General features: G+C 39.8%; 1 protein-coding gene across 1 annotated transcript in view; it reads right to left on the bottom strand.

Annotated features, from left to right (window-relative positions):
- Window positions 1-18287, bottom strand: part of MGAM (maltase-glucoamylase) — a 70874-nt gene that overhangs the window by 26685 nt on the left and 25902 nt on the right. The window contains exons 4-18 of the mRNA XM_031935971.1: window positions 17852-17972; window positions 16070-16179; window positions 15416-15567; window positions 14720-14891; window positions 12005-12104; window positions 9912-10024; window positions 9405-9530; window positions 6830-6961; window positions 6566-6682; window positions 5546-5659; window positions 4165-4249; window positions 2694-2811; window positions 2229-2400; window positions 795-911; window positions 100-254 (exon numbers count right to left, since the gene is read on the bottom strand). Of these exons, the coding sequence (XP_031791831.1) occupies window positions 100-254; window positions 795-911; window positions 2229-2400; window positions 2694-2811; window positions 4165-4249; window positions 5546-5659; window positions 6566-6682; window positions 6830-6961; window positions 9405-9530; window positions 9912-10024; window positions 12005-12104; window positions 14720-14891; window positions 15416-15567; window positions 16070-16179; window positions 17852-17972 (1904 nt within the window). The remainder of the gene's footprint in view (window positions 1-99; window positions 255-794; window positions 912-2228; window positions 2401-2693; window positions 2812-4164; window positions 4250-5545; window positions 5660-6565; window positions 6683-6829; window positions 6962-9404; window positions 9531-9911; window positions 10025-12004; window positions 12105-14719; window positions 14892-15415; window positions 15568-16069; window positions 16180-17851; window positions 17973-18287) is intronic.

Genomic DNA, 18287 nt, shown 5'->3' with positions numbered 1-18287 from the left:
AACTGCCCGAATTGTTTCAGTTTTCACTCCGATATTTGATGACATAGTCAATGTCATTCCAGATGCACTAATAAATTTGAGGTGGTTAGGTGAACTTACTCATGCAAAAGGGGCCTGGCCACCGTGTCCCCTCGGCTGTGAGCATGGAAGAAGAGGGTGTATAGGTAGGGCAATAGAGTATAGCGGATGTTAAGGTAGTGCCTGGAGGAATTCAACAGCAGGGAGTCAGCTCCAAAGGAGGCAGGATCCTGGTCCTGGGAGGAAACAGGAGTTTACAGTTGTGGTTTGGCTGCAGAATATCAAAAGCACCTGCAGAATTCCAGACCTCATTGATTACAACCAAGAATTTCCCTCCTGAATGACAGAGGCCAAGGTTGCAAACCTCGCTTCTGAGCAGTACCAAGTAAGGGTCTCTCCTTGGGTTTTCGATTCATCCTGCCTCCCTCATTCTTTAAGTTTCTCTCTTGGGAGGCTGCAATTTAAATAATTTTGAAGTATTTCCTTGTTTGCTTCTTATTTAAAAGCAAACAATGTAAATAAAGTGTACAGAAGTTTGATGAAAGACCTTTACAGACACGCCATTTCCTTGAATGCAGCAGTAAATAACAGGCTGAGGTCATTGGGCATTTTGACGATACAGCACAGGTTCTGGTTAACTGCACATGATGGTTCAAATCAGAGTAAGTGAAGACCAGGTAAGAGGTTGGTTCAGCAGATCTCTTGGCAAGGATGCAGACAGATCTAGTCCTAATGTATGCCAAATTCATTCTGACTCTATTTCTTAGGAGCCTTACCTTGAAGCCTTGGCCATTGTGATTTCTAGAAAATGGATAAAATGCGCCCAACTGCATCCACCGCCTACAGAGCTCCTCAGGGGCGTCCAAGGCAAAACCACATATGTCAGGACCCACCTGGAAGGACACACAGACAACAGGTACACCTCACTTCCTTCCACCACTCTCCTTTGCTTTCCACCAGGGACCTCCCAACTAAACCTTGCTTAAACTTCCTACTGAGAAGGCTAGGAGGGTGGTCAAAATTCGGGTATAGCCTGTGTCTACTCTTGAATGCTGGATGACTTTGAGTAAGTTACTCAGTCCTTCTGTGCCTCAATTTCCTCATTTTGTCAGTGAGTACTAAATTACTACACAGGCATTTAGTAAATGAGTGAGATAATGAAAGCAATACACTTTACAGATGAGAGCTTTTGGATGCATAGTACCTAATACTGCTGATATTATTATTTTGACCTCACTACTATCAGCATTATTTTTCTAAAGCCTAACTCTGACCATGTCACTTATCTATTAAAAAATCTCCAGGACGTCCTTGCTGTTCATCCTTTTAGATCTTTAAAACCTGGTTCCAACCCATCTTTTTAGCATCACTTATCATTCCAGTCCCACACACCAATCCTCATAGATACATCAAATAATCCCCCTTCTACTATTTGTGCTCACTTTTATTTCTCAGTGTTAAAATGAACTTCCCTCTCATTAGTCAGATGAAAAAATACTCACTTTTCAAGGTTAATCTCAAATGTCATCTTTTCCATGAAGTGTCTCTTGACTCCATGCCTTGATTCCTTTTGTCCCTCATAATTTTGTCAGATAAAACCCTTTCTCGGGATCTCCTGTAACATTTAACTCATGTGTCCCTGTTGGTCTTTTTACCCTAGTTTGTCATAATTATGTGTTTACACATATGTCTCCTCTTACTAAACTGTAAACCTTGGGGCGAAGAGAAGGTACATCTTTACTATATTTATGCTTTCATTCCCCTCTCACCATGCCTACTCTGCTCAAGACCTTGAACATTCTAAGAGCTCAATTCATAAATATATTGGATTTAACTAAAAAATGCCAAAGCCTGTAGGGTGCTGGCAATGTTATACTTCTTCATCTCGGCACTAGATACACAGAAGTGTTCAGTTGGTGAAATTCATCAGCTGTATGCTTAAGGATACATACACTTTTCTGTATAATGTATGTTACACATGTTATACTTTAACAGAAAGATCAAAGTTGCACCTTCTGTCTTCATAAGGCAGTACAGGAAAGAATGGTATGGTATCAAAGCCCTGCTGATGTGGATGAAACACATGCTCTCAAGACATTAAATTCCCAGCCATGGCAGGCAGGAGAGGGGAGCTTTGCGGCTTGAAAACTTTCTAGAAGGAGGCTACCTGGGAATTCAGGTTCATAAGAGAGCTTGAGGTAGCAACTCACCATTGGGATGCCAAAAATGTTGAACTCAAGCACGCCAGGGATGGACCATCGCAAGTCATCCCAGGTGGCGGTGTTGTCTCCTAACCAATGTGCTGCAAACTTGCCAGAGCCCGCAAATGTAGAACGGGTCAGAATGAAGCTTCTCTTACTAGGGAACACAGTCTTGGCAGCTCTAGAAAGGGAGAGAGATTTAAGGAGCCAGTGTGAGATCTTAGCTTGTCTCAGTCCAGGGGATACAGAAACAATACCAAAGACATTAAAATTGAATAACCCACTCACTTCCAACTCCCTTTCGGTACAATTAGAGTCCCCGTTGGGAGCATTCTGTATCATTAAATATGTTTTGTTTTGCTTTGTTTTGTCTTAAGAAATTTTATGCATTAGCCCCATAATCTCCAAGAATTAAAAACATATATATATTCTTTATATTCAATAATTAGCAGGTCATAGCCACGGTGGCCTTACTCTGCTGTGGCAACGGCCATGGCGTAGCCGTACAGATTGTGAACGTCGTACTGCTTGCCCCAGTGCTGCACTGCATCCATACAGAGAGTTTTGCAGAACAGGTACCCATCCAGGACTCCTGAAACCAAAGCGGGAAATCAGCGACAGCCTAAGTTGCACATTTCCTGCTCCTTGACTATCACACAATCCGACATGACAGCCCCCCGGACAGGCACTCTTGTGGGCATCCTGCAGACAGTCACACTGCTCCCTCACTATGAGAACGCTATCCACATGGAGTAGTTTCTCTGACATATAAATGAATTCTGCTGACTCACACACATCCTCCCACCCAAGCTCTCATGTGATTAGAGGCAGACACTCGGAAGCAAGAAGATTCAGTCAGCCCCGAGGTTCAATCTGAATTCTCCAAACTGAGCTAAGTTAAGTGGTCCAAGAATAGAAATACTGAATGAAAGTGTAAATTAATTTCTGACTCCTTCTCTCCACTGATCATATATTTTAGAGAAGGATTTCCAGTCTCTCCTGTATTCATTTGTTCCTCTCTGCTCCCATTGCACCACTCTGGTTGAGATCCACATTATCTGTGGATCTTAACTATTGCAGTAGCTTCATCATGTCTTATTTACCTCCCATGTATCTATTTCTAGTTCACACTATATATTAATGCCAGGTTCAAATTTCCAAAACCATCTGACCACCATGCTTCTCTTTTACTAAGAGAGAAAGTAGCTTCTAACACCAAAAGAATAAAATATGAACTGTTTAGCCTCTCATCCAAGCCCCTCAGCATTTGATTCTACCCTACCTGCCCCAATTTCCTCTCTTCCCACCATATTGAAGCCTGCATAAGTTATTATCATCTTAGCAGTTTTTTCCTTTCTCAATCAAGATATAATTTATCCTTGAACTTCCAGCATTCTTCAAACTATGGCCAATGCTATGATTCCAAGGCCACACCCTAAGAGATAGTGTTGTCCAAAGTTCAGTCAAAGCTGGGTATCATCACATTCACTGACTTTGACCTCCCAAGTCACGAGTTCTGTCTTTTCATCCTGTGGCTCAGTTCTTCACACTGTGGACATGTCAGACACGACCCTCACCTTAAGACTAAGGCTGTTTACCTGGTGTCTCTCTAGTAAACCCTGGCCTGCGGGTGTACACTTGAGAATGACATAAACTTACCACTAGCCTCTAGCCTCTACACCATATCCTCTCTAGATTTTCCCTAGAAATAGCTTTGACTATCAGTAGAAGTACTACATTGCCCCTTTTGAATTTGTGCCTCTTTTAGGAAAGCATAGCATGTTTTTATTTTCCTTCCTAGTTTTCCTTATATATTACCCACATTTTTCTTTTTCTATGCACACTTATGAACAAATTCCCTTGTCAAATTTTTCGGATCTGTCCTTATGAATTTATAATACGAAATACACATTGCTACTTTAATCTGCTGACCACCAAGACTTACTGGGAGTGAATGGGGGATTATTTAGGTTGTTTGTGGAACATCCTGATACCGAACCATCAACAAAGTTGGAGACTTCATTCATATCCTGCAAGACAAAGAGCAAAAACTATTAAGAAAAAGTAATATGTTATCTTATGATGTACTGATGGTGTCTTTTTTTAATTAATCAGATAAATTATTCCAGATATTTTAAGGGGGTATTTATATATATGGAATAGAGTGGGTGTTCTTGTCTACCCACTGAAGCCTTCATGAAGAAGGTTCTTAACATTTCTTCAAATAATATGTCTATAACTGTTGAAAATGAACAATTCCCAAACATATCAGGTGAAAAAAATTTCAATTTATATGATATGTTTCAACTTATGCATTTTCCATATATCGAAATATAACTGTAAATACATACACATAAAAATACATATAAACATACATACATGGAGAGAAAAGGAGGGAGAGAGCACATGAGGGTCTAGAGAGATGCATTCTAACATATCGATAATAAATGTCTTTAGTTGCTATAATTTCGGAGGATTGTTGCTTTTATCTTTTTAACTCTCTGTATTGTTTGAGTTTTCTACAGTTCTGTTAGAAAAAGAAAAAGTTTCAACTCTGGAGCTCCCTAAATTTTGCTAACCCTCGGCTGGGTTACTTTCTTTCACCTGACATCATATGAGACATTTTTCTTTACCACAGGCATAGTTTGTTCATGCACCTGAGTGCTTTGGCTCTGATCAATTTGTTCAACATGTCCAAATGGAAGAGCCTTGAACTAGCAATTGAACAATTTGTATACTTTGCAACAAGGTAAGGAGTACATGACCTGTTCTGAGTTCAGCTCATTCCTTTGAAAAGAAGAAAGAAAAGAAAAGAAAAGAAAAGAAAAGAAAAGAAAAGAAAAGAAAAGAAAAGAAAAGAAAAGAAAAAGAAAAAGAAAGAAAGAAAGAAAGAGAGAGAGAAAGAAGGAAGGAAGGAAAGCGAGAGAGAAAGAAAGAAAGAAAGAAAGAAAGAAAGAAAGAAAGAAAGAAAGAAAGAAAGAAAGAAAGAAAGAAAAGAAAAGAAAAGAAAAGAAAAGAAAAGAAAAGAAAAGAAAAGAAAAGAAAAGAAAAGAAAGGAAGGAAAGGAAAGGAAAGAAAAAAAAAGAGCTAGACTTGGGAAAAAATTTCTCAGTTTCCTTTCAGCTCTAACAATTTGATTTTTATTCTAAGCTATGTGTTTTAGTAAGATTATTTGAATAGGAAGATAGTGAATATTGAGAATGATTGCTATACTTCCTTTCTTCTCCTCCTCCTCCTCTCCCTATGCTCCGTGACTCAAAGTTACAGATACAGATATACACAATCTGAATATCTGTCACTCAATAATCCAAGTGTAAACAACTCACAATCCACATTCCATCAAACTCCACTTGATTATGAAAAAGTTCAAATTCCTTTGTCCACCAAACAGCACAGCTGGGATTGGTATAATCAGGAAACACAGTTTGTCCAGGCCAGACCTTTAGGAGAAAAAGGAAAAACACCGATAAGAGTAAATTAAACAAATATAGAATAAAATAAAGTACTTTGCAAAGAAATTCCTAACATGATCACAGCAACCGAGGTACCCAGGAACACATCCTATTTAGTTAGGAAGGTGCAGTGCTCAGAATATTTAAAATAAATGCCAGGGTCACTTGAAGAAAAATGCATTTCAAAAAATGTTTAAGTCCTTAATGAATAAATTTGTGGATAAAGGCATTGTCTAACTTAGTCATCTTTAACTCTCCACACTTTTTTTGTTCTTAATTCTGGGAATAGTAAATGCGGGAAGAGCACTGTGTAAATTTCAGCTAGTCCATTATAAGCTGTGGATTCTAACATCATTCACTTTTCTCTTTCTTTCCTATCCAATTTCCCCCAGACACTACACTCTGAAAAGGTCATCAGAGACCTTAGAAGTGAACAAGCAGATAACACCTTCCTGAAAAAACAAGGACAAACAAACATTTGAGAAAGAAGTGGGTACACTTGTCAAATACTGCAGGAAAATTGAGCAAGAAGAGGCATGAAACAGTTCCGCTGGACTTACCAATGAGAAAGTAATGGGTGTTTTTTGCCAGAACAGTGTCAGGGAAGTGATGGGGGAAGAAAGGAGAACACAGTCAGCTGCAGAGTGTGTGGGAGGTGAGAAAGTGGACACTCAGTATGTGAGCTGTTGTTTAAAGGGACTTGGCTGTGAAGGGAATCAAAAATCTAGGATGGCCAGCATGCACATGGGCATGAAAGGGCAGAGGAGAATTTATTCCCAGCATATATAAATATACTGAAAATGTACAATAAAACAATTACATGCACAAACACACACACATTCACACACCCCTATGCAGCCCCTCTACCAGCCTCCAGCCTTCCCATTAAGTTACCTCCCCAATGAGTGGAGTCACTCCATCTGAACTATTCACCCAGATCTTCATATCTGAACCCCTGTCATATGGGCCATAGGGTTTACTTGAGGAAGAGTTGTTGGAGATGGCCGGATCCTAAAAAGAGGAATAATACAATGAAGAAACCAGCTGGAAGCTGGAGGCACTGAAAGGAGACTGGGAACTTGGGGAGAAAGCAGAGAAGATGGGTGTATGACACGGAGGAGCAAATACCTAATTTGGAGGAAAGAGGGCAGTACGTACCACAATGATGACAAGCTTCTGTCCATTTTTGTGTAAGTCACTGACAAATTCAGGGAAGCCTTTAAAATTCACTGGATCATAAGTGAAGTCCCTTCTCTCATCCATATAATCAATATCAGCATGCTGAACATCCTGAAAGAATATACAAAGTCCACAATTAGCGCCTAGGAATTTCCATGGTAAAACGAAATCAAATTTTCACTGTGATTATTCAGGATAAACAACAACTCTGTTCTGGGCTCTAAACAGAGTTCTTAATCAGTTCCTGGAACCTGAGTGCTTCTTTTCCAATGGCGATTTCAAAAACACATGACCAGTTGGTTCCCTAGGGGTTGGCATCATCCCTGCCATCAGGTTAACTGCATCATGCTATCCTTGCCTGGCACTCTGGCATTAAAAACCAATCAAGCAAACAACACCAATTATGACAAACCCCTAAGACAATCAGACACATCCACCTAAGAAATGACCTAAATTTCACCTTACTCACAAGATAAAGAAGGGAAGAGACTGTCTGTCTCCCACATCTCCCTCATTTTATTACCCCAGATTTTATTTTGTTACTTCGCTTCTATCCCACATCTTTGCTGTTTATGCTATCCCTGTATAAACATAGTGAAGCCCAGAATAAAAGGTACCCTTCTCTACAACCTAGGTTGGTCTCCAAGGGAATAGAGCAGGGGAGAGAAGAGGATTATTCTAGAGACTACTGAGCTTTTCCCTTTGCATCTCTTATGAAATTTCACGCCCAATAGTACCCAATATCATAGGTACATTCAAAGTTAGCCATTCAAAGCACAAAAATATTTTATTACATGTCCACACTATACCTTTTTGTTCACTTAAAGTGACAGATTTTGACATGTATACTGAACTCAGGTAATAGTGTTCAATTCCCTGTCTAAACACTCCCTTTCACATCTCACACCACTAGGCAGCAGTAATAGTCCAATTCTTTCACTTCTGGGATCACTTAAAAAGAAAATGTCTATCTACATGTAAGGAAAATGGCATAAAAAAAGAGATGGCCACTATGATGTTAGAGATCTGGGCTTGAAAACTAGTTCCTCTGGTTTTCTAATATTAAATGAGATTTCTAAACTTAAATGGAGTTTTGTGGAATTTTTTTGTGTTTTTTGTTTGTTTGTTTGTTTTCCTCAAGACTGAGTCCAGCTCTGTCGCCCAGGCTGGAGTAGAGTGGCACGATATCGGCTTGCTGCAACCTCCACCTCCTGGGTTCAAGTGATTCTCGTGTCTCAGCTTCCCGAATAGCTGGGATTACAGGCGCCTGCCACCATGCCCAGCTAATCTTTTTTTCTTTTCTTTTTTTTTTTTTTTTATGTATTTTTAGTAGAGATGGGGTTTCACTGTGTTGGCCAGGCTAGGCTTGAACTCCTCACCTCGTGATCTGCCTGCCTTAGCTCCCCCACATGTATAAAGCCACGTCGTGCTGGAGAATGAGTAGTGGGACCCGCATCTAGCCTGAGAGTGGATTCATTGACCCAAGCATCTTCATCTGCCCTGACTTTCTGCTTCCCCTGTCTCCTCAGTGTTCCTAGGGTTTTTGAATCTCAGTTCCGTTAAGCACTTCTTTTACACTTCATATTTATGAACTTTCTGCCAAATTACAAAATGTCTACTGAAGCTCGGTTTCAATTGTGAAATGACCACACTACAGAGAAAGGCAAATTCTGCTTATTCCCAATTTAATAGTAATCAAAATACCAATGTAAAAACACATGGACCTGAAACTTGTTGTATTATTTTTCACATTCATGTAGTCATGCAGTATTCATTCTGTCATCAATTATCTATGCGGTCTTGGTCATGTTATTTCCCCTGACAGCCTCAATTTACTATCTGTGAAAAAAAAATGATGCTAACCCAGATGGCTCATAGTTCTTCCAGTAATATAATTATTTTGAGCTAAATTCATGGGGTCTAGAACTACTCTGCTTCCTCAATTCCTCTTTAAAACATCTGTTAAAACATAGGTAGGGAGACTGGGAATCTGCATCATTCATGACCTGACGCTAAACCTAAGAACCTAAGAATTTAGACATTAAATCTTATGCCAGAATCTTACAGGAATTTCTAAAATTATGATACAACTTTTATGGTAAGTTCCTGCCATGACACTTTTGAGTCAAAACAAACCAAGAACACGCGTAAGGCAAGAAAATCCCTACTGAGAAGCATTAAAATGCTACAATTCAAGCTGAAGAGACAAATGCCTTGAAAACTCAAATAAAAACACCTGTAAAATGTAGTCAATACAGTAAGCACAAAAAATGTTTACTAATAAAATACACGATAAGAAAAATAGAGACAAAAACAGATTACCTCCCAACACATAATTGTGGTCTCCTAGTCTATTTCATACTATAAAGAACTATGGTTCCTTCAAAAAATGATTGGTCCAACAAAAAAAAGTCTAGTATTCTGAGTGTCTAAAATTCCTTTCATTACCAAATAAATAAATCAATTAAACTCAGGGAGAGAAAATATAAACAGTTGTTCTTTTTCTTCAAGGAAATTTCTTTACTTTTGGAGAACTATTGAAAACCTTGCTTACATAAGGGAGCTGTGCTGCGCGATTTCTCTCCACGACTTCTCTCATGTTGTCTAAGGTTCCATATTCATAACGACTGAGGTGAAATCCAAGTGCCCAGTAGGAGGGCAGGGCTGGCCGCCCAATAAGCTGAAAGACATATGTGAAGTGAAAATTAGCAAATATTCTGTTCTTAATAAAAAGTTTTTGAAGCATTGCTTTCAGAGCACCAAATATAGTCCATTTCCCAAAGCACTGATTCATTAATGTCAGAATGTTAGTCTATTTTTCCAACCCTTCATAAATGTTTGAAGGTAGGGCCATGTTTGGGGCATCTTTATATTCTCTCCCCTTCTTATAACATAAAAATGCTATACAGCAAGTTTCCATTGCATATATGAAATCTGTTCTTTAATATCTGAAATTTGTAACAGCAGATTTTGTGAGTCACACTTGCACAGGAAATCTACTTTTATAAAATATTTGCTGTTTAGGATTTCCTCAGTCACAATCTCAACATCCTAAGTTTACCTCTAGATATTCTTGAACAACTTGCTCTGGAGTGTTTCCCAAGAACACATAGAAGTCGAGAATGCCCCCAATGGTGCGGTAAGTGATGGCTGGTGCAGGCTGAAGGACAACCTCTTGAAAGGTTAAAAATGAAGAAAATGAAAATCAGAATGGATTACTGAATAGCAACTACCAAGTTTTAAAATAAGGCAGGATCACTAACCATGTGAACATGAACAAAGTGACCCTAGTGTCTCACATCTTGAATACCAAGGGACAAACCCTGACCATCCAAGTCCACCCTCACAGCACATGGCAGCCAAGGCATTTTTTCTGTGACAGATTTTAATAATACTGACTGGAGTGTCTTAGTGCCTTGTGCCAGGCCCCAGGCTCTGGGGAAAAAACAGCCAGGCTCATGAAGGGGTCCAGAATAAGCCACTGTGACATAAAAAAAAAAAAAAATTATTTTGGACTGAAGGTATTTAAGTTACTGACATCCCTGATGTGTCTAAAAGCATAGCCTCCCACAAAAACTCAATAAAAAGCAATTGTCATAAATCTGCGCCAAGGAGTACCTCTAATCTTTTCTGAGACAACAGGCACCATTCCCAGATAGACAGTGTCACAAGACTATCTCATCCTCCCACCTATCTTCTAAGGGCCCATTTATCTTTCCAAAACGTCATTTGTTCTCTCCTAAGCATCTTTCCTCCTTCCCTTTCACCTATTAATTAAGATGGTATAGAAGCCCCAAGTTCTAATCTCTCCTTTGAGTTACTCATCACTGAGAACTCCTGTGTGTATACGCATTACATGTGAAAATAAATTGTCTTTTCTATTGCTAATTTACCTTTTTGCCAGTTTAATTTGCAGGCTCCCAAGAATTAACCCTAAGAGGTTAGAGGAAAAGCTTTTCCTCTCTGACTTTCACAACCACAGAACATGTCCCACCACATACCCCATCATTCTTGTGAGAATATAATTCAACTAGACATGGACATAACTATCCTCAGTAAATCTCACACCAAACAAAAGCCAAACCAAAAAAAAAAAAAAAAAGTCATAAATTGTGCCATAAATTCAAAATCCCTCTATGTGCCAATCACCATTCTCAAAAGTTGTGTCATTACACTGATTTGTATCCAGGAATAAAATGCCTCAAGAAATATTGCAATGTACTCTTTGGTCATAGGAACAACTCATACAGAGTATCTAGGATCTTGTGGCCTTTCCCACCAAGTCTGACTCATCTTATTTTCTGGCTCCTTTCACCTATCTAAAACTGTACAGTCCTTGTATTATATATTATCTCAGTCTATTCTTAGGTTGTTTGGCATTTCAAGTACCTTAGGATCATCTAAGGTTCTATTAGAATCATCTTAGATTCATCTCTTAGATGTCCTAGAATCATTTTAGATTATTTAGAGTGTTTCTCAGGTATCTGTGTTGGAGAATCAGATCTTTATTTTGTTTAATTTCCATTTCACTGCAAGCTGATATTTTCATAAAACAACATGAAAATGAATTACTAGAAAAAGGTTCATGTGTGCATGTGGAGGCTACAGCACTGCTTACTCGCCATTTCTATACTCATCTTACTATAGACCTGAAACAGTCTGTGACCCAATCAGGGACCACACTTTGAGGAGCACTGATTGAATCAATGACTCTCAATTGAGAAGAGGTATCGATCAATACCCTATGCCCACCATCAATCCTGGGAGCTTCTGATACATCTTCTCTTCCCCTGTGGCAATTTATTGCCACTGGGATCTACTGACGAAAAGGCTGAAGATGGAGAACACATTGGTGGAAACTATCTCAGAGTAAATTATAGGGAAGGGTTAGCTCCCTCAACTTGATAATAGAAAATATTCCAACAGAGGCCACCAGTTTCAGGAAAATCATAAGCTAGGAGAAAATCCCCTACTCGTGGCTACCATGGATCACCAGGTAATGAAGTAGGGATAGCACAATTAGATAATCTATATGGCCCTCCCTACACTATGGCTCAGTCACTCTTAAAGGGATCCATTCCTTTTATCATAGTGCTGTAAGAAAGGGACTGAAAATCACTCTTGCGCTTGTTTTTTCCATTAATATTCCTTTACCCATGGCATTGCTGTTCATCAGAAACACCCCAAAGGACAATCCACTAGCATCTTCAAGACACAGGAAGAATGTCTGCGCACCATACAAATTAGTTCCGTTCTGCAGAAAGATAATTAAAAACCAAAATTTACAACCAAGAAGTCTCAGCACCACACTGTGTGGTTGGTTTAGGAAATCGGTCCTAATTATGCAACTAATTGACAGGAAATTCATGGTCATAAAGACACATTTTTAAAAGATGGGGTCTATATCTAGTTGATGTTAACCAAGTGAACTCCTGTTTTCTTACAGAATGAGCCAGCTATGATCATTCATCCAGAAGGAATGTGAAGGCTGTGATGTTTTTTACAAGGTGAGAGGATAGGAATTTTTAAAACATAATTCACAAAAGCTGCCCTCTCAAAGAGGCCTGTCTTAACCTGACTTAAGCTCCACTAATATGCCTTAATATGAATCAGGCAACTAGGTGGAGCTCTAGTCTAGGCTTGTCTTCGAGACTCCAGAACAGGAGTTCTCAACCTAGACTGCATGCCAGACCAATTAAAACAGAATCCCTGGAGATAGAAGCAGACATAGCTGTTATTTTTTAATTTCCCCAGATAACTCCAACATGTAGTCACATTTGATAACTATTGCTCTGGAAAAGTGTTTCTCAAAATTTGGCGTATCCACAAATTACATGGGCACCTAAAAGCAGATTTTTTTTTTTTCATACAGGGTCTCACTGTGTTGCCCAGACTGGAGTGCACTGGCATGATCTTGGCTCACCGCAACCTCTACCTCCCAGGCTCAAGCGATTCTCCTGCCTCAGCCTCCTGAGTAGCTAGGATTACAGGTGCATGCCACTACCACCTGGCTAAATTTTTTTTTTTTTTTTTTTTTTTTGAGACGGAGTCTCGCTCTGTTGCCCAGGCTGGAGTGCAGTGGCATGATCTCAGCTCACTGCAAGCTCCACCTCCCGGGTTCACACTATTCTCCTGCCTCAGCCTCCTGAGTAGCTGGGACTACAAGCACCTGCCACTATGCGTGGCTAATTTTTTTGCATTTTTAGTAGAGATGGGGTTTCACCAGATTGATCTTGAACTCCTGACCTCAAATGATTCAACCGCCTTGGCCTCCCAAAGTGTTGGGATTACAGACATGAGCCACTACTCCTGGCCCTAAATGCAGATTTTAATTCAATAGATGGAAGAAGGGGCTGAAAGCCCACCTCTCTCACATGGTGGTTCCCCTGCTACATACACACTTTGAGTAGCAAGCATCTGAGGCTCCTTAATGAAACAATTGTTACCAATTATTCCTAGGTTAAGTTGCTCTGACTCAACAGCTTTTCTACTTTTCTGATAGGCATATGTACAGTACAGAGCTTGGGTTTAAAATTACACAGAGAAGGGATTAGATTCTTCCTCTGTTTTTACAAACTCTTTTTTTTTTTTTCTTTTCTTTTTTTTTTTTTTTTTGAGACAGAGTCTCACTCTGTCGCCCAGGCTGGAGAGGAGTGGCGTGATCTCGGCTCACTGCAAGCTCCTCCTCCCGGGTTCAGGCCATTCTTGTTCTTACAAACTCTTTTGCCTTGAGCTATTAATTTGGCTTCTCTGGGCCTCGGTTTTGTTTAACAAGAAATTATTATATTTTCTAGACTCTATGGCTAAATAGAAATATATATATATACACACACATATTTGTGTGTGTGTGTGTGTGTATATATATATATATATAAATTGTTGACTAATAAATTATTGCTGTAATCTCCTTTCATCCATCCATTAATTCTGCTTAGTCAAGAAAGCCCAGCTGGGCACAGTGGCTCACATTTGTAATTCCCAGCACTTAGGGGAGACCGAGGCCAGAGGATTGCTTGCATCCAGGAGTTTGAGATCAGCCTGAACAAAATGGCAAAAACCAGTCTCCACAAAAAAATACAAAAAAAAATTAGCCAGGCATGGTGACACACACCTTTAGTCTCAGCTACTCCAGACACTGAGGTGGGAGGGTCACCTGAGCCCAGGGAGGTTGAGGCTAAAGTGAGTCATGGTTGCGCCACTGCACTTCAGCCTGGGCAACAGTGAGACCCCATCTCAACAAAAGAGAGAAGAAGAAAAGAAAAAGAAAGGCCTTGAACAACAGAGTATTTCCAAATCCAGAAAACAATGTTATTTCAAATTTTAGCAGTCAAAACAAACAAAAGTGGAAATAAAATAAAATGACAAAACTGTCTATTCTTTCACTACCACAATCATTCTTTATACAAATATGTTTGTTTTAGCTGAGACTTTATCCTATTTTGATAAACCTGGTAAGTCGGTGATTAAAGGGGAACCTAAAAGTATGGTGATCACAATCAACTGTTGTTCAGAGTACAGATATTAATAAGATCTTCTCCGTATCTGGTTAGGAAAAATATGAAGGAGTTGGCATTTATTGAGCACTTTCCTTCTGGCAGCCATTCTTCTAGATACTTTACATGTATCAGTTCATATAATCCTCACCACTCCCCTATTGAGACATTACTTCCATTTTATAGATAAGAAACTGAAGACAGAGAGGTAAGTAACACCCAGAACCATGTAACCAGTGAGTAGAAAGACTAGAATTCAAAGCCAGATAGTCTTACTCTAGACTCTTACTCTTAAACACTACACTGTAATACTAGAGGTGACCTTCAAGAATGAGACTATGATATTCAGGGGAAAGGGATCCATCTGAAAGCTTACTCCATTGGGAGTTGTATCCCTGTTAAATATGGGCCAGGTCTTCCAATTCATATCATGCCGGTACTGCTGGTGCACATGCTCTCCCAGGCCATACACGTTAGCACTAGGCAGTCGGGTGGAGAGCTGCAAGAACTGGTCAGCAAACAGGAGGGGCCCAATGCTTGAGTCAAACCTAGACACAGGTGGAGAACACAAGGATGGGTGAGCAAGCGGCGTGGAGAGAACGTAAGTGCTTGGAAAAGCATCCTTTATATCTCAACGACTCAATAGCCCCCATTCATTCAGTCCCATTTGCCATCCTGTGACATTTTTCTATGGGCAACAAGAGATTAGGACTCCTTGAAGAAAGGGACCATGTGCAAATTTCTTACTCCCAGACCAGACAGCCTACCACATGACCAGAACACTATACTTACAATAGGAGATGTTCAGTAAATATTTACTGGTAGACAGCTGATTATATATTATAGATGGAGAGAAATAAAGGGAAAACTAAAGAGAAAAAAACTGATTGTGCAAACAGAAGAAAGAGAAAGAAAGTCAGAAAAAAATTTATACTTTAGAAGGTAAAGGGTCTGGTCACTAATAATGGTTTCACAACCTTCAGGAATATTGTTGAAACACTCTCTTCTCCATGCTTACAGACCTCCCTTAAACCTTCTTACTCTGATCCTTCGATAGGTTTCCAAAACTTACAAAACACGATTGTTGCTTCTTCTGGTCACTTTGATGCTAAATGGCTCTCTGGAGATTTCAACTTGGTAGGTCAAAGAAGAAGCAGCATTTCCACTGAAGGACTGCACGTGTTCGTGGGGTACTTCAAACCTGTTATTGGTTTGGTCGGTCAACTATGCAGAGATAGAAATAGAAGGAAAGCCAAAATAAAAACTTGTCAGAGCTTCCCAATATCCCTACTTATGATACTGGAATCAGGTACTGATCAAACTGACCTCATATCTAAGGTAGATATACTCATTATATTACCAAATTCAAAGGGTTCACCTTTGGGCCTAAGTTAGTCTTTAGGTAGAAACATACACAGCACATCTGCAAAGATGGATTGAAAGATGTGCTCTCCCTTATTTTATCTTCCTACCACATTCCACATGTTATCTAGAGTAAATAAATGAAAGCCAAACTCACTAGTAAACTGTAATACATATTCAGGAAGCTATCACACTAAATGAAGACTATTCCGTATATGTCTTTAACATACAGGTGCCAATTAATAATGACAGTAGAGAAAAATACCTCCAGTAGCAAATTTTTCTGTTTTGTAGTAACTGCAGTCATCGGATAGGGAACAAAAGTCTCTCAAAAAAAACTTAAAAAAAATAAACAAATTACAACCTTAAAGTGGAAACGATTAGATGTCTGATACTCTGCTGTGAGAAGAACGTTGTCAACATTGCTTCCAAACACGGGTGAAGAAGGCAGATTTTTCAACTGGGCTGTGAATCCTAACACAGGAGGAAAAAAAAAAAGATTTTCATAGTTGACTCTGCAAATTCTCAAATAATACCTACATAAAAATTAGGGTACATGGGGCTGGGTGCGGTGGCTCACACCTGTAAATCCAGCACTTTGGGAGGCTGAGGCGGGTGGATCACCAGGTCAGGAGTTCGAGACCAGCCTGACCAACATGGTGAAACCCAGTTTTTACTAAAAACACAAAAATTAGCCAGGAATGGTGGTACATGCCTGTAATCCCAGCTACTCCAGAGGCTGAGGCAGGAGAACTGCTTCAACCCGGGAGGCAGAGATTGCAGTGAGCCGAGATCACGCCACTGCCCTCCAGCCCGCACAACAGAGTGAGACTCCATCTCAAAAAAAAAAAAAAAAAAAAAAAAAAAAAAAAAAAAGATTAGGATACATATCAAAGGGATTGATGAAAAGCCTTTATTTCTCAAAAGAAGGGAAAAGACAGACATATAACCCATCATATGCACATACTATCTATGGCAGATTATGGCGCTAGATATCATCATTACATTATATAAAAATCTGTCTCTCTTCTACAAAATCTGATTGAAAACCTCCCCCAATAAGCCTAACACTCATTCCACAAGCCCGTCAGTCATTTGGTGTTAATCAGATTCCCTTTACATTCTCAGACCTGACATACATATACATAATTCCTTCTCAGTTATTTTCGTATTGCATTACAGGTGATTATATCCATTGACGCCATCTCCCTAATTAAATGGTAAACCAGGTGAAAGTTGAGACCTTATTGGAACAGTCCATCAGGCCCAGAGCATCTGAAAGGGGAACATGCCTCTTCCTTTCTACCGAGAGCCTCCCTAAAGCGTCACCTTCTGCTATCCCCTAGAATGGTCATCATTATGTTCTGCATTTTTTTTTTGGGTGGGGGGGTGGCTGGATGGAGTCTAGCTCTGTCACCCAGGCTGGAGTGCAGTGTCACGATCTCAGCTCACTGCAACCTCTGCCTCCTGGATTCAAGCGATTCTCCTGCCTCAGCCTCCTGAGTAGCCGGGACTACAGGTGCATGCCACTACACCCGGCTAATTTTTGTATTTTTAGTAGAGATGGAGTTTTGCCATATTGGCCAGGCTGGTCTCAAACTCCTGACCTCACATGATCCATCCATCTCAGCCTCCCAAAGTGCTGGGATTACAGGTGTGAGTCACTGCGCCCAGCCTATGCTCTGAATTTTAGAGTAAGAGGAAGAAGAGGGGCTATTCACTCCATGAACACTTATATTGACTTTCACAACATGTTTATAAAATTGGAATTATTTCCATTTCATAAAAAGAGCATAAAATTAGAGTTGGAAGTAGTCTGAGAGGTTACTGATTTTGAATCCCCCACTTTAAAAGGGATAAACTTGAATACAAAAATGATCAATGATTATTGCACAGTCATGAAGGTCCATAATGGGGAAGCTGGAAAGAGGACACGGCCTCTCAACTCCCAAGGCAGAGAATAATTTTTTGCTTGGTGCCCACATAGATTCTAGTCCTTGATTAAGAGCAGTGCCTACCTTCTGTCACATGTGGTTATGTGGCCCCACAGAGCAGAACTCTGCAGGCTGCCCCAGCTCTCCTCTGGGGGATACAGTCAACCTCCAGAGGGTCTGGACCTCCTGCATCATGGCAGACTCTGGCTTACCTGCATTTGTGTTTACAAGGTCGCCCTCCATGTGGTAGCTATGATTCTTGGAATAGTAGCACCAGGGAACACTCACAGCTGCCTGGGGATTCCAGCAACAGCCACGTTGGTCACATGTGGCCTGAAACAACAGGTTAGTCAAAGAAACTCCATTTAGTCATAGAACACGATCATTTATAAAGCATAAAACATCTAATCTGAGACTACAGTATCAAGAACTTCATTTACAAATAAGGCAACTGGTATTTAGATAAATTGTGCCATATACCAAGAAATGGCAGAGCTTCTACCTATAACCAATTTTTCTGACCAGTGTCCTTCCTATGTAACAGTATGGGAAAAAAAATGCATTTTGTATCTTTTATCACAAAAAAACTCACAAATATATTTAAATAGTCTAAACAATAATATAGTTATATCACCAGTAATCCAAAAT

This window comes from Piliocolobus tephrosceles, chromosome 8 (assembly GCF_002776525.5).
Source record: "Piliocolobus tephrosceles isolate RC106 chromosome 8, ASM277652v3, whole genome shotgun sequence".
In the NCBI taxonomy this organism is placed as follows: domain Eukaryota; kingdom Metazoa; phylum Chordata; class Mammalia; order Primates; family Cercopithecidae; genus Piliocolobus; species Piliocolobus tephrosceles.
This window is presented reverse-complemented; position numbering and strand designations above follow the sequence as displayed.